This window comes from Alternaria arbusti (genome assembly GCF_024043155.1).
Source record: "Alternaria arbusti strain BMP 1465 chromosome Unknown scaffold_3, whole genome shotgun sequence".
Lineage (NCBI taxonomy): Eukaryota > Fungi > Ascomycota > Dothideomycetes > Pleosporales > Pleosporaceae > Alternaria > Alternaria arbusti.
In genome coordinates this window covers 546,003-561,696 of record NW_026249943.1, presented here as the reverse complement: position 1 = coordinate 561,696, position 15,694 = coordinate 546,003, and the positions used below count along the sequence as shown (strand labels likewise).

Sequence of the window (15,694 nt, the reverse complement as noted above, 5' to 3'; positions counted from 1 at the left end):
TCCCTGCACTCGCCGCGGAAGAGAGCCGTTGGCCCTTGCAGCTCTCAAGCTTCAATGGCTGCGCCTTGACGAACAATACCGCTGCTATTGTCGCCTTTCACTATTCACCCGCCCACACGCAAATCCTCACGCCACTTGAAAACTCCTCACTGCGCTCTGCAACTGTCGTCTAACATATCCATCAGCGACGACGGGGACGCCATACCGGATCGGAACATATCCTTTGCGCGCCATCTGTACCACCACTATCGCGCATCGAAACACAACCTCTAGTGCTACAACCCTCGGTGATGGTATCGACCGCCAGCAGCGCGATGGCGCCGCAGCGTGAGCCCCCCAGACCGCCACCGCCGGCCGTCATCGAAGCCGAGATGCAGTGGATTTTCACCGAAGAAGAACTGCTACTGGCGCCGTCGATATGCGATGGCATGCCCGCTGAGGAGGAGCGCACACTACGGCGGAAGGGTGTCGGGTTTATATTGCAGGTGGGCATGATGCTCAAATTACCACAGACTACGCTTAGTACAGCGGCCGTCTTCTTCAATCGCTACCTGATGCGAATGAGTTTGAAGCCGCGGCCGGGGTATAAGCCACTACACCACTATGTGAGTCCCCCTTCCTGATAGATGCGATATGGACGCGTCTGACTTTACCAGCAAATCGCCGCAACCGCGTTATTCCTAGCGACCAAAGTCGAAGAAAACTGTCGCAAAATGAAAGAACTCGTTGTTTCATGCGTCCGGGTCGCGCTCAAGGATCCCAACAAGCTCGTCGACGAGCAGACAAAAGATTTTTGGAAATGGCGCGACACAATCCTATACAGCGAAGACGTCCTGCTCGAAGCCTTGTGCTTCGATCTTAACGTGGAATCACCATACAAGACCATGTACGACATGATGAAGTACTACGGAGTTGAGCATAACAAGAAGCTGCGCAACTCAGCCTGGGCCTTCCTCTCCGACTCGACGTCCACACAGATGTGCCTATTGTTCACATCGCGAGCGATCGCCGCAGCATCGCTGTACGCCGGCGCGCGTATGGCGGAGGTAGAGCTAGGAGACGATGATGGAAAACCATGGTGGGAGATACAACATGTCCAGTTGCGCGACATTCGGAGAGCCTGCAACCTCATGGCGGATCTCTACGAGAAGTCGCCAGACAAAGATGGAGAACCGTCCATGTACGCAGGGCTCCGGACACCCGAGGACGGCATCGACTTCGGGGACACGCCCGACGGTATGGAAGGCGTACAAGCGACAAGCCAAAGCCAACCTCCTGCCAACGGCACGGGCGATGGCAACGCGACGGAGAGGGGCAGTGAAGAGGGTGAATTGGATGGGTAGAAGACACTCCAAAGACGGAATATCATCAGCCTGGCCGAACGCGCCGGCTTCAGGATCCATTATCGGAAACCACCATCGCCAGGCCCAGAAGCTCAACGCTCTCGTCGTGATTCGATGATCGACGACGAGACTGCTGGCTCCTTGGCGAATGGATTGCCATGGACACGAACCACGCTTTGGGACGACGAAGAAGGATATGGCTCACAGTATCGTCTGTTTAGGGAATTGAGGTATTAGGCGTTTGGTTGGTACAAGGCGACATGGGAAGATACCACTAACCCGCATAACACATTATTACTACCTAGGTATGCGCATAGTACTTGAATACTATTGATGATTAGACAATAACGCGACGTGTTTCCTCAATTATGGATCAAAGATTGAAGACTCTGTGTAGACGCTGCGGCATGTAATTGATCATTTGCACTACCGCCAGCGATGGAGTCCGGGTGGGTGGGGGAGAAGGAGGAGGTGGTGGAGGACTTGTTTTCAATACATGCAATAGACATCGTATCGCACCAAAGACATGAAGAAAGATTGATCTTCTGGAAGGACAGCTAGCGACAATCGCTGGGGCTTGCGGGTCTTCGTAGGTTCCCCCACGTGGGCGTATAGACCGTATATCGTGCATGAGATCATGACTCGTGCCGAGGCATCGTTATATGCCGCGTTGGTCTAGTAGCGCGACGTCAAGACTACCTGTTTGCCACTAAAGTGACTTCCTTCTCTCCTTTAACCTTGGGTATAGTCTGGGAAACCTCGAAAATCCAATTTCCCAACCTCCAAACAAGTAAAAGTGTGATATCCGATCACGTTCACAGTCATCGAGACCTAAGACCTGAGTCAACGCCTCCGCGGAACGTCACCAACATGGACGCTTCACCCTCAGCCTTGCTCAAGCTCCTACTGCCCAAAACACCTTTCTTATTGAAAACAGCACTATGGCACTCTCTATCCATGTCACCGACAAGCTCAAAATGGGATCTGAAGACGGAAATCACAGTCAACATGCTCCGCGACATGATGGGCCCCAACTCAACACCAACGCCCATCTCAAAGCTACAGCGTCTAACCTGCAAAGACCCAGGCGTCAAAGGCAAAATCTGGGTTAGCAAAGTCAAACTAGATGTACCACCAGAAGACGACATCCGACAAATAATGTTCAAAGCCATCGACGATATGAGCACCGGAGGAGAGCAATGGACGAAGCCCGAACAGCGACCTCTAGAAGCAGAATGGGACGGCTACCGCGCCTCTGCAAAAGACGACGAACCCGAACCTGCCGACATGAGCGAAAAAGACAAATACGAGAACCTCATGAAAGAAACGACGAGCAAAGTCACACTCCTTTATTTCCACGGTGGCGCAATGTACCTCCTCGACCCAGCGACATCACGGCCCCTAACGGGTCGCCTCGCGAAAGAAACAGGCGGCCGTGTTTTCTCAGTGCGATACCGCCTCTCACCACAAGGCCCCTTCCCATCTGCCCTGTTAGACTGCTTCACAGCATACCTCTCCCTGCTGCACCCACCCCCAGGCTCCTTCCACGACCCCGTTCCCGCCAGCGAAATCGTCTTCGGAGGCGACTCAGCAGGCGGAACATGCTGCACCGCGCTCCTCCAACTGCTCCTTCAGATCCAACGCAGCACGCCCGCTGGCCAAACCCCAACCGTCAATTTCCACGGCAAGCAAGTAGACATTCCTCTTCCGGCTGGTGTCGCCCTCGCGTCTCCTTGGCTCGATATCACGCGTAGTCTACCTTCTATTGAAGGTGCAGTGACATACGACTACCTCCCCCCACCCAGCTCAACCGACGCAAGAGAGTTTCCCAAAGACGAAGGCGTGTGGCCGGCGGATCCCCCGCGCGCAGATTTCTACGCTGAAGCAAGTGCGCTGATGCATCCCCTCGTCTCGCCGCTCATCGCAAAAGACTGGAGCAAAAGCCCCCCGCTATTCTTCTCCGTCGGCGAAGAAATGCTCAGAGATGAAGATGCCGTCATGGCGCAACGCTGCGTCGCTCAGGGTGTAACAGTCGTGTGGCGCGACTTTGAAGCTATGCCGCATTGTTTCGCCATGTTGCTCGAGAGTGTTCCGAGTAGTGCTGTGCATTTTAGCGAGTACGCTACGTTCTGTAAGGAGGTTGTTGAAGGGAAGAAGATGGCGTGTAATGGCGTGTTTATCAAGGCGAAGACGGTTGAGAGGAGTGAGATGGATGTTAAGACGGGGTTGACGCAGATTCAGTTTGAGGAGGTGGAGGGGTATATGCAGAAGGGGAAGGAGAGGATTGAGAGGAAGTTTGCGAAGGGGCAGGATCCGGCGAGTGAGAGGCCTATGCTTTAGGCTGGTGGTTGGAAGTGCGTTTTGATAGGTACTTTTAGATGTAAATGGATGTGAGGGCTTTGTATATAGCGTTTCTTTTGGTAATACATCAAATTTCTATATCGGACTTATACATCGAATTCAGCTACCACACTGCATCGCCCGCTACTAGGATGTAGCTCTCAACCTTTCAATCTGTAACAGCAACACTTCCCGTGTGTAGTCCACTGCAACAGTCTTGTTCCTAAGTCCATGAACCAAGGGTTCTCGATGTACTTCACTCTGCCCAATGCCCCTGTTGTACTTGTTGTTCGTCACCACAGTCCAAGTTTGGTTCGGGTACCTGAACCGGGGTTCTTCAGCACACACCTTTTTCACCAACCACAGAACGCATCTATCATAGGACCTACCAATAGAGCAAGCATTCATACAACTTCTTGTCGCAAGTAATAGCAAGATCTAGGATGCCAACTCACCTAACCAAAGTTAAGCGGCACGGCACTCCATCCCGTTCATGAACATCAAACTTTGGTCTTGAACTGTGTGGAGGTATATAAACCTACGCATCCCCCTCGCTTCCTTCCACACCAAACATTTCAGACTTAATCAACTTGACCAACTTCCAACTTCCCCAAAGAAACTTCAACAACCCCTCACCAACCCACCAACCACCACCGAGATGAAGCTCACAATCTCCACCCTCCTCGTCACCCTCCTCACCGTCACCGCCCGCCCACTAGCCTCACAAGCCGAACAGCACAGCAGCATATCCGGCACTCCGTGTTCTCTTGTAAACTGCAAATCTGCCTGCCACTTGGGTCATGAGACTTGTAATGCGCTCTGCCAGGGGGACAAAGATGTAAGTTTCCTTAACCAACTAAGCTTCCTCCACCAAGACACAAAGAAGAAGAACATTACTAACACACCCAAAAGCTTCCCCTCTGTGCTATCGGCACCAGTCCCCCACCCGCTAGTCGCATTCCCTCCCTCCCTGGTCTTCATCAGAACCACACCATCCCAAACCTACCCAAAGACGCGGCGAAACCGCATCGTCCCACCCGCTCCGAATCTAGGGTCATTCCAGCGCCATACAAACTTTCCATCCCAACACCCTACTGCTCCGAGTTCGAATGCAGCTGGATCTGCGACCCGCGCCAGAAAAGCTGGCCAGAGGGAGCTCAGATGGCTGAGCTGTGTGCGGCTTATTGTAATGATAATCGTTATGTAAGTTTGGTCTTTCCTTCTTTCCTTCTTTGCTCCGTCTTCGGTATGGGGATATGGACTAACGGGTCATGACTATAGATGCCAATGTGTCCCGAGGGGACTGTACCGGTATATAAGGACCTTTGAGAGTGGATGTTTGTATGCCCCGACGAGCGGATGTCTGGACAATGAAGAGGAAGGAGAGGCTGAGAAGGAGCACGAGCCCGGGTTGAAAGGATCTGTCTGATGCTGGCAAGAGTATTGATGCAGAATGATGGGTAATAGTGGGAGGTACTCAGGGAACAGAGACAGCATGAATACAGAGGAATGGATATATCACCTACAACACAACCCATACAGTAGCGCACAAACCCCCCTCACCGCACCTTCCTCACATCCTTCCCCTCACAAGCCCCACACCTCCTGACCCTCCTAATTCCCCTCCCACTATCGCTACCATTACCAATACCCCCCATCGGCAACTAACCCCCATCCTTGTCCTTCCCACCACCACTCCCCCTCCCACTCCTCCGCCTCGCCAACCCCCTCTCAACACTACTCTCCAAACTCGTCCCAATCCCCGAATCCGTAAACACACCCTCCCTCTCCACCCCCCTCGGCACCGGCTCTTCCAGAATAAAATCATCATCCTCTTCATCATCAGCCTCCTGTTCCTCTCTCGTAGGAATATCTTCCAGCCTAAGCTCACCCCGTTCTTCTTTCGGACTGGGCGAACTATACGAGAGCGGTTGTTGAGAGGGTAGAGTGGGGAAAGTACGACTAGTGTCACTATACGGTGTGCCTGGTTCTGTGTTGTCTCCGGGTTCGAGTTTAGGGAAGGGTTCGCCTCCTTCTTTCTTGATTTTCCCTTGGTGCGCATCGTTCTGGGATGGGGGATTGGAACTGGGACTGCTGAATAGCAAGGTGAAAATACCCCATGTGAAGAGCAAGACAACCATTTCCATGCCCCAAAATGTGAGAATGCCGACTATGGCGCTGGTGAGCCAGTATCGGTACATCAACCAGCGGAACCCTTCTAATCTGGCGCTGATGCGTACGCTGGCGCGGTAGACTTCGAGAGCGAGTTTCGATCGTATTTCCAAGCGAAGCGAAGACGGTATGTTGCGGTATCCCGGTTCGAACATGACCGATTCCATCATGCTGATCTCGATGTGTTCCGACTCTGTGTGCCAGCCGATAAGATACAATGGCAGGCGCATGAGCCTGTAGATGATCTCGAGTATCCGGCTTCGGTACGTAAGAAGCACTGGTCTCCGACTTCTGGCTAGTACCGTGGGTGTCTCGCTCGTAGCACCTTCTGTGACGACCTTCTCCGCCGTGGCACCGGGTGCACCGCCTTGACTGTGATCTTCGACACTCCACTCCTCATCCCATCCGAGTAGATGTTTGACACCCTGGCCGATTGTTGTAGGACCCCGGAACTCCAACCCCACCATCCAGTTCCCCGCTTTCAGATTTGTATCGCTACGCGGTACTTCCATCTCAACGACGACATCGTACTTCTGGCGGTCCACCAAGCCAGGTATGTTGGCTAGGCCATACGGCCATTTAGCGGGCTTGCCAGTCGGTACGCCATTTGATTGCGCGTTTGCGTAGGGAATTATCGGACCGTGGTCGAATTGCAGGTATACGGGTACGGAGATGCCGCGTACGGGTATGTAGTTGTAGTAGAAGGACGAGTATGCGACGACCGCGAAGGCGAAGAGGATGGTCGAGGTGATGAAGAGGAGGACTGTGCGAAGATAGGTTCGCAGCAGGGCTGGCGACGTCGCTATGCGGAGGGGAAGAAGGATGGCGTCCTAGGTACTGGTGAGCATGCGTGGGGGATGTGTGCAGGACTCGCTGCAGCAGAACGCGATTGCGCGGCTCCTAGCGGAGGTGTCTTACTGTTGCGATCTGAAGAAGTGACCTATCTTCGCGAAATTCATCCTTGAGTTTCTCCATCGCAGTCTTGTGGGCACGGCTGGCTACATGGCTTGGTGTTGGCATGTCGAGCGCGTCGATCTTCACATGCGGGAGGAGCTGGGCCGGGGTGTGACGTAGGGTGCGCACAGACGACGCACCACGCTAAGCATCCCAGCCAGCATGCTGACATCCCGCCATGATTGCGCCATCATATGCAGGAACAGAAGGATGAACCTGTAACGGAGCCGGGAGTCGCTAGAAGATCTAGAGGCACATCAAATACTGTTGCAGATCACATGCTTGTTCACGATAAAGTTGATGAACACATTTAGATTAAGCAAGAAACTACCCTTGCCATGCCGATAATCCTACACGATACATCCGTCCAATTCAAATCCAAATACATAAGAGATCCGAATGCGATGTGACTGTGAGCCATCTGTCGACCTCAACGCCATTAGGTCAACAGTCTGCCAAACCGTGAACCCAAACGCCAGAGGAAGCAGAACCCATACAGATCGTACTCGCAAACACGTGGTATCATCCCAGAAAACCTTTGGCTCCTTTGAAGGAAGCAACAAGACGAATAGCGAAGATCGATGTAAAAACACATTGTACTTAACCAAAACGCTCCGGCCAAACAAAGGAAACTCGTGAAGACGCAAATAAGGCTGCACTAGCCGGACGATGCCGTCGCGTTGCCGCATGGAAAGTTCCGTTCTAAGGCCAGGCACCTCGCTCAACTTTTATCCGGGACCGTCTAACAAAGATCCAAGGACTTTTGAGAAATATGCAAGTGCATGTAACGTGCGTAATAAAAACATAGCTGCTGAAACAGCTAGAAGACAAAAGCTCGTGGGTATCGTAAAGTCGTCGGTACATCCCCGTGGAAGACTACTGATGCTTCCATCCAGATACTCGTCGTTCCATCTTCCGATCTTCCACACGTCGGGTTGTGGAGTGGTTACACACTCAAGAGAATTTACCCATCTTAGGAGGTCCATGGGGTTTGGTGGGAGAGCCCATGACCGACTTTTGTAACCGTGATGTAGCCTTGGTGACACCGGAAAGGGGTGAGCTACGGTTCATAGTCGTGCCGTTTTTCAAAGGCGATTTGGCGACTCTGTTTGACCGGGTGCGCTTTCGTAGAGGAGTTATCAGAGCCTCAGCGGACTTGCCAGATCGAACAGGGCGGGAAACGGAGGCGCGCGCTGCAGGGTCCGATGGCAGAGAAGCAACATCGCGGTAACGGTTCTGGTTGCTGCGGAAAGCAGTAACGACGCCACGGTCGAAGTGCTGGAGCATAAGGTCTGATGTGGCCCGTGCGCGTGCGTTGGGCGTGACCGAGGAAGGTGCCGCTGGGGTGGAGCCATGATGTGGCATGCTAGAGCTTGCCGGTGTAGCCGGCACATCAGTAAAGTCGAACTCATCGTCGAACTCATCTCCATCAGTATCGTCGGTGTCAATCTCCAAAAAGTCGGCAAGGTTGAGGTCCTCATCGTATTCATCACTCGAAGAACCCTCCTCATCTTCGTCAACGAGGCCCATGTTACCGTTGGAAGAAATGCTTACGAAGGGATAGAATGCCTCCGGGGGACCAATGCTTTCGTTTCCAAAAGCAAAGTCGTTGCCCGAAGCAGACCCAAATATGCCAGTAAGCATGATATCGGTGTTGAGATTGTTGTTGAAGACTTCATTGCTGTTCTCGCTGTCGGAGGCGTTGAGTTGAGCAATGGAGTTCCGAGGACTGTTGTTGACAGTACCGCTCGTACTACTCTGGTAATCGGTCATAGGAATCCACGGAATGAGTACCGTGCGTGGACGGTAGAATGCAACAGCCTTGGTCGACCTGTTAGTGACAGCAATGGCTTGGTCAGACTCGTCGTGAATGAAGACGCCGCGAGTCGGCGGAATTTGGCGGCCAATCGGACGAGAGCTTCGTTGAAACGGCTTAGGTGTTGCAGCGCGTGAGCCCGGTGCTGAGGCCGGTCGCTGTAGAACAGAGTGCTTAGGCGTGCGTGGTAGTATGTCGGTACCAAAGTCTTCTTCGTCAGTGGTGTCACCAATGTCAGCTGAGGAGAAACGTTAGTCATTGAGTAAAAGCAATTAAAGGGCACTACCATACACTCATAGCCACTGGATTCGCCAGATGACTCGCCATCGGATTCTTCCGAGTTATCGACTTGAGTGATGCGCGACTCGCCCTGCTCAAAGTCCCAGAACGAGGCGTCGGACTGCGGAGAAGCCATGTCTCCGTTGTCATCATCGTAGTCCATCTCAAGAAGTTGATGCAAACTGGGAGGAATCTTATCTTGATCCATGAAGAGATCAGGGAAGACACTGCTGTCGAGCTCTGAAGATTCCGAACTGGAACTATCTGATACTTGAACGTCATCGTCAAAGCGGACGCGCTTGGCTGAGCCGTCTGAAAACTTTCTCTTGGCCATAGGAACAGGGGATGCAGGGAGAGCATCTGGCTCGAAGAAGGGAGTGAACCCATAGTCGGGAAGACTTGCCATGAACGTATCGTCTAATGGGACAGTGACATCGAAGATGTTGTCGCTCAAACAACTCTCAAGACTGAGTCGCCGAGCATCACGATACTCATTGAGAAGGGTAGTAGCTTGTTGCTCTTCTTGGAGGATGTAGCTCTCTTCTTGTTGCTCCATCATCTCCATGTCGGACTCGTCATCGTCAGGGACGAGATTGACGCCGCTGTAGTCTTCATCGTCGCTCTCAATAGCGTTTTCATAGCTTACTTGGGGTTCGTCGTCCTCTTTGTAGGTTAACAGCGGTATGCTAGAGGCGGCGCTTAGTTTCCTAGCCAGCTTGCGGCGGGGAAACGACTCTTGGTCTGTGGAATCGTCACCAAACAGCACTGACGTGCTTGAGAGATTGCTAAAGGTGCGCTTCTTGTTACTCATTAGTAGCTGGTTTACCGGGTGCTTGTTGGGCATGAGCACTGTCTCGTTCTCGTCGTCTTCGGCGTGAGACTCGTCGTCATCTGCAGGCTCGACGCGGATAGAAGGGCGCTTTCCCTTGCCCTTGCCTCCCCTACGATAGCTGTAGGGCATGGCCGGTACATCCGCATCCGTCTCGTCGTCAAGCTCGATGTCTTTGGCAGTGCTACTGTCCTCTTCGTCGTCTTCTTCCGCGGCACCTTCGGTAGCCGACTGGTCACCGCCACGTCCTTGAGTACGGGGTGTGCTGCCTACGACGGTGTCTGGCGAGGCAGAGCGCTGGTCACTGCCGTTGGTGTTTGTAGTGGTCTCGTGTACGAGTTTGCGGTCTTGGTTGTTATGTCCACCGAGGATAGGCGACCGAGCGTGCGTATGGTGAGCCATGGTCGGTTATGTCTTTGAAGTTCGTCTTTGTAGTGATGGAGGCGTGGTGAAGGGTCGCGGGTGATGGTTACAAGTCGGGGTGGTGTCGGAGTGAGTGGCCGGTCGGAATATGGAATCGTGAGGGGTGATAGCGTTCGTCGGCTGGATCTTTGGTGTACTGAGGGGAAGGGCTGGCGAACTATGCTGAGCCCTTGGTGTTTCGTCGATCTTCAAGCGTTGAGCAAGTAGTAAAGACAATGATGGTGTTTTGCGGCGCAGGCCAGACGATTGCCAATTGGTTGAGACGAGATTGCGCAGAGGGTACTGCACGCAGTCGTAGTATTGGTATCGTCGTAGAGGTTGAAATTCCGTGAGCTGTCGGGCTGATGCAGCCCATGGGCGGGCTGCACCAGGAGTTTAGAGCTCAGCGAGTGCCTGCGGCATTGTCTCGACGATGTTAGGGGTATGGATGTGGTTATTGTGTGTTTCTGGTATGTTTCTGTGTGACTTGAACGTCTTTGGGCTGGTGTGGAGAGAGAATGCGGGCGAGTGAGAGAATATGTTGATAAGTTTTAGTTCGGCACTAGCGTAGAATCGCAGTCCGAGCGTCTAGTTCCTTGCGCGCAGCGATGACTCCATATCCAGCACCAATGAACGGCAACGATGCGACATGCAAGTCAGCCAAAGACATGGTGCTCTATACACCTAGCGCAACGTATCTCGTAATTTCTTCTTCAATTGCCTCTCCAGCGCAGTCCTCCAACGCCTGTCGCGTGCCCCTCACCAGGAAATTTTGGTTTCTCGCCGAACTAACCCCACTGAAACTAACTTGGACGTGCGCAGTGCGTGCAGCGATGAGGCAACACGGGGCTAATACACGGTAACGGCTTCAGCCTATTGGTTGGCTGTAAGACGCAGGCCCCGGGTTTGCACATGCTGCGACGAACAGCACGACGCAGAGAGTAGATTACCGCTGCCCGTCTTCTCCTTACATCGTCATCTTTAATATCCGCCCTAGCAAACCCATCAACTCGAAATTTGCGCCTACGCGACCCCGACCTCGCGATGCGATCGTGATCTGCCAAAACTGGAGTACGCTTGACGTCGCCCGGCATTGTGCCCCTCCAGATGCACCCATATCGATATGCACTGGGCTGGTATTGACGTTGGCGCCCGCTGGCAAAGAAGCGGTGAAGAGGTGCAAACGTAGCCGGCGCCTCAAACAGTAAAGGTACAGCAACTTGCGGGCCGCTCCTGCTTGTCACAATGCAGGTGTCTGTCCCTGAGACACTCGTCTGTGTATCGCACATGTGAATTAATCACCTCCAGGGCTTGCTCTGATCTTCCTCTTCCGTGCAATGACTATGGAGCCTTCTCCGCTGAACCGCTTTGTTTGTTTTGGACACCTTGCGTCAACTTTTGCGTCGTCTTTTTTTTGTGAGGCTGAGCTTTACCTTGCTCGGGGTGCATTGGTGGGCCGATCCACTGCGTTCCGGTTGGGTCGAGTTTCTTCGAGCCCGGAGCTAGGATTCAATACCCAGATCTTCGACAAGTCACATGTGCATATGCTCTTCATTGGCTATCGGGCGTCCGCACATGTACCTGGAGAGGAAGCATCTTGTTGGCAGGCATCCACGTATATCCGAACTTTGAAGGTGTCAAAAGTGCGCCGTGTTGTTGCGGCCGACAATGATTACGACCATTACATAAGATCCCAAACTTCATGTACATACTTGGGTACGCCCAAGTTCTACTGTGAGCTTACGCTCGAATACAGAAGACGTGTAGAGAAGAGACTTCCACCGCCTCCACACCTCCTCCCGGCTGCCTCCCCCACCCACCCTAGAGTTTCTTTCTCAAGCTTACTGCACGATCTTCAACATGTCATATGTGCATATACTTCTATTGGCTGTCGGGCGCTCCTTATTGGCCCGCGGACGCCTACATACGGAGTACATACATGCAAAGCAGGTTTTTCATTGGTCTAACCACCCAAGTATACCCCGGAGGCTAGCTATTGCAGCTGCACACCATCTAGTCGATTTTCGTAGATGCAGAGAGGCCCGTTATCAAAAGACAACAATTCCTTTTGTTGGGTTGTTGACTGCAACGTTGTCGGTCAAACCAGCAGATGCCCAAAGGTCGGTCTGGCCGAGCCGCCGTTGACATGGCTCTGCTTGGTACAGGGTGGAGTACCGGTGGAGCCTAGAAGCGACGAACACATTCAGGGTTTGTGGTCGGAAAATCTGGATCACGCGCAACATATCTTCACTTTCTTCAACGGGGTAAATCGACAAGGGGTCCCCATACTTTCAGATGTCATCGTCTTCGGGCCCTTTCTTCTTCGAGGTAGCATTACGCAAATGTATGTATGTACAAGAGTCCGGTAGGCTATATGCAAGTGGCCGAAATAGCGGACTTTATACGTTTAGCTGCTCTCTGTCCCTGGAAGGACAAGTGAGCCGGTTACGGTGCAGTTGCGATTGGACAATGCGGCAGTAAGCAGCTCACGTGTTCTCTCCCAGTGCCGGCTCGGCGCCTTCGATGTTGAAGATATCTCTAGGCGAGGCAGGAGCCTCAAGCTTGGCAAGCGGTGCGAGATTGCCTAGACCACGAATGATATCTTCGTGATCGAAACCCAGATTGTAGAGCATCTGCGCAGCCCATCTGAGCGTATCGTGCAGTTCTGCACGCGTGGCCTTTGATAACCCCTTGCCACGTCCTTCCTCGAGCTCCACCTCGTTTTGGACCTTCCGAATGATGGCCCAGATCGTCTGTCGGTTAGGGTGGATTCGCCCCTGTAGGATGAGCGTGGCGCCACCATCCTGGACAATCTCAATGTCTTCTGGGCGATCTTCGTATTCTTTGCTCTTGGTGACACGATATTGTGGCATTGTGGGTAATCCACCAGGCGCTCTGTAGGGCGAAAAAACTTCGCGTGACTGGTGACACCATATCTCGACGATCTCTTTGCCCTTGGCACTGCCGTATCCGTCGAGCACACCGCTTAGTACGCGGTTGAAGTCATCTGTGGAAAGATTGACCGCTTGACGGGATGAGAATGAGAGGAACCGCGCGCAGTAATCCTTCCACTCATCATCTACCGTTGATAGTATGGACAGTGTGCAGTACAATTCCTCGCGGATGTTGCTGAGTATCATCTGTTCCCATGCAAAGAGCAGTCCAGTGAAGCAGTTCTGAGCACGTGTCTTTGCTTCGCGGGGACCATTTGAGGTTCGAAGAAGTTCTGCAACAAAGCTTGAGATGATGATAGGTCGCGGCCTGAACGTAGATGCCTCTTCCACATACTTTTGCATGCCTCTGATGGTTTCCCAGTTCTGAAGTTTGATCTGAGAACATAGCAAGGCTATCAAGATTTCAGCCGGCATACGCTGCTGCTGGTGCTTCTCGTTCCAAGTTCCAGCGCTTTTGATCACGTCCAAGACGAGATCGTTCTCTCCAGCCATTGTGCCAAAGCGAACAACGGATGCGGACATGCTGCGATGACTGTGCAACTCGCGACCGATAATGGGACCGTCCAGATCATCGGAAAACAGCAACCAACGGCCCACGTCGTACATTTTCGACTCGGTAACCAGATCCAGCAACCGCGCGAGGAGAGGTATGGGAATCTTGTTCTCGAAAGCTGGGAATTCAACCGGCGGAAGATGGCTTGTGAACGGCTCGTCTTGTCGTAACTGCGGACTATTTCGAAGAATTTCGAAGAACTCCTGTACAGACTTTTGTTTGTTGTCATCTGTATGTTGTTGAAGCATGGACAATGTCGTCAATGCTCCCTGGATGTCACCGTTATTGATGAAAGCACGCATGGCCCGGTGCAACATGCTGAGTGGAATAGTGGTTGGCTCAAAGAAGTAGGGTACCTCGGTACTTGAAGAAGCAGATGCGTTGGCAGCGCCCACCTCAGTGCCGAACCCTGGAGCCAGCTCGAAGATGCGCAAGAGCAGCTCGGGTCGCTTCTCTGGTACGAAGCCGCCGGACTCGATGAGCCGGACCATGATGGAATCCCAAGCTGAGGAACCGAGACTCAGGTTGTTCCTATCTAAGAAATCCTTCAAGGTCTTGATAGAGGCTACTAGGCTCTCTGGTGTAGCACCACGAGCTCCGACTCCCAGTCGCATATGGTTGACGAGCCCATCGACAAAAGCCGTAACGACTTCGCTGCTTATCGTCCTTCGGGTTCGGGCGCGGTCTTCTGCACGTGGCAAAGCATTCCCGCTCATCGGAACCAAGTTCCACGGACTTGGTGGTGCTGGTGTTTTCTGTTGCTCTGCTTCCATGATCTCCCTCCAGCTGATAAGCGCCCAGCTGTGGTCCCCTTGTTTGGCTGCCATCTTCTCCAGGATATAAGCACCATCGAGTGTCCAACCCCCGTGTAAACACGACCACAAACAAAGCTCTAGCCATAGCTCCGGAGCCACCTCTGTGACCTGAACCTTGTAACGGGATCCAGGTATCTCATGGCCGAGGAAGTAGTGGGCATTTGCGCGATTCTTGGCAGTCTTGACGGAAGCTTCGTGAGCATTCCAGGTGGCGTCAGACAGGGCTGTCAAGATCTTGGTCGAAAGCATGTGAAGGGTCGGAGGTTGTTGAAGTGCATGCTTGTCCAGGGGATTTCGATATGTGTAGACTGAGTCAGGCATGAAACCCAGATGGTGCAGGTATGCAATCATCTCCAAGACACGCGGCATGACAGTCTCCTGCCCGCCACGGTCTTGCTCCGCAGCTGACAATATCATGTGCCCTAGGCTCCTCCACAGCTGTCCAAGGGCTCGCTTAATAGGAACATGCGGATATCGGATCGACTCTGGAGCGGATGTTACAGCATCCAGGGTACGCTGCAGCTTGCGATTCGGAAAGGTTCGTTGGAGGCGCAGGGGACTTTCAGTCAGCTCTTTCAGAGGCCGGTGCTCTTCTCCTTGTAACACAGCATTTGCATACTGCTCGAGATGTTCAGTGAGGTCGTCCGAGCGTTTCCCGTCCTCCGTGAGCTTCCTAACCATCCAGATGACCGTTGGCCATTTCCCCGCCTCCAAACCAAGGTGGCTCAGAATGTCCACAGAGGCATCCTGAGCCTTGTTGATGAAAAGGGCGAGGTCGAGTGACGTTATCGGCTTCTCTGGCTTCTCACCGGGCTCTTGCCGTAAGTAGTTCGGAAGGAATGGCTCAATGGCAGCGAGCCATGTGTTGACATCATCACGGACCTCTCGAGGTGGGTAGGGTATGCATGAGTGGATGCGTTCCTTGGGCTTGGGCGGATATACTGGGATAATCACATCTTCCCCATCCTGTGTCGAAAGCTGGGTTTGTGACTGAGCGTCTGCGGGGCGGCGTTTCCCAGATGTGAAGGTGCGCTTGGAGCGTCTACCGAGGGCGGGAACGAGGAAGGCGGCGACGGAACAGGGGGCAGCGATTCCACGAGGGTTCGGACGGAAAGCCTGTGAGAGGGCGCTGCGAAAACATGTATGCGCAGCGCTCATTGAGGGGTGGCGGGCGAGGGGTGAGGGTGAATGCTCGTGCCAGCGGTATGTCTTGACTTTTTCCGACTGGGATCATGAC

At 53.1% G+C, this 15,694-nt stretch overlaps 5 protein-coding genes across 5 annotated transcripts; 2 read left to right on the top strand and 3 right to left on the bottom strand.

Moving 5' to 3' along the window:
- Positions 1–314: 314 nt before the first annotated feature.
- Positions 315–1,343, top strand: J4E86_002808 (uncharacterized protein; the record flags this gene model as incomplete). Its single annotated transcript, XM_051443365.1, has 2 exons — positions 315–605; positions 657–1,343. The coding sequence occupies 2 exons, from the start codon at positions 315–317 to the stop codon at positions 1,341–1,343; spliced, it is 978 nt and encodes a 325-aa protein (XP_051304860.1).
- An 870-nt stretch (positions 1,344–2,213) lies between these two features.
- On the top strand, positions 2,214–3,683 carry J4E86_002807 (uncharacterized protein; the record flags this gene model as incomplete). Its single annotated transcript, XM_051443364.1, has 1 exon — positions 2,214–3,683. One exon carries the CDS (start codon positions 2,214–2,216, stop codon positions 3,681–3,683), a length of 1,470 nt encoding a protein of 489 aa, XP_051304859.1.
- Positions 3,684–5,347: 1,664 nt separating this feature from the next.
- J4E86_002806 (uncharacterized protein) lies at positions 5,348–6,875 on the bottom strand (the record flags this gene model as incomplete). The annotated part of the gene is made up of 2 exons (XM_051443363.1): positions 5,348–6,685; positions 6,774–6,875. The coding sequence occupies 2 exons, from the start codon at positions 6,873–6,875 to the stop codon at positions 5,348–5,350; spliced, it is 1,440 nt and encodes a 479-aa protein (XP_051304858.1).
- Positions 6,876–7,763: 888 nt separating this feature from the next.
- On the bottom strand, positions 7,764–10,135 carry J4E86_002805 (uncharacterized protein; the record flags this gene model as incomplete). Its single annotated transcript, XM_051443362.1, has 2 exons — positions 7,764–8,863; positions 8,917–10,135. 2 exons carry the CDS (start codon positions 10,133–10,135, stop codon positions 7,764–7,766), a joined length of 2,319 nt encoding a protein of 772 aa, XP_051304857.1.
- A 2,486-nt stretch (positions 10,136–12,621) lies between these two features.
- Positions 12,622–15,615, bottom strand: J4E86_002804 (uncharacterized protein; the record flags this gene model as incomplete). The annotated part of the gene is made up of 1 exon (XM_051443361.1): positions 12,622–15,615. One exon carries the CDS (start codon positions 15,613–15,615, stop codon positions 12,622–12,624), a length of 2,994 nt encoding a protein of 997 aa, XP_051304856.1.
- Positions 15,616–15,694: the final 79 nt, after the last annotated feature.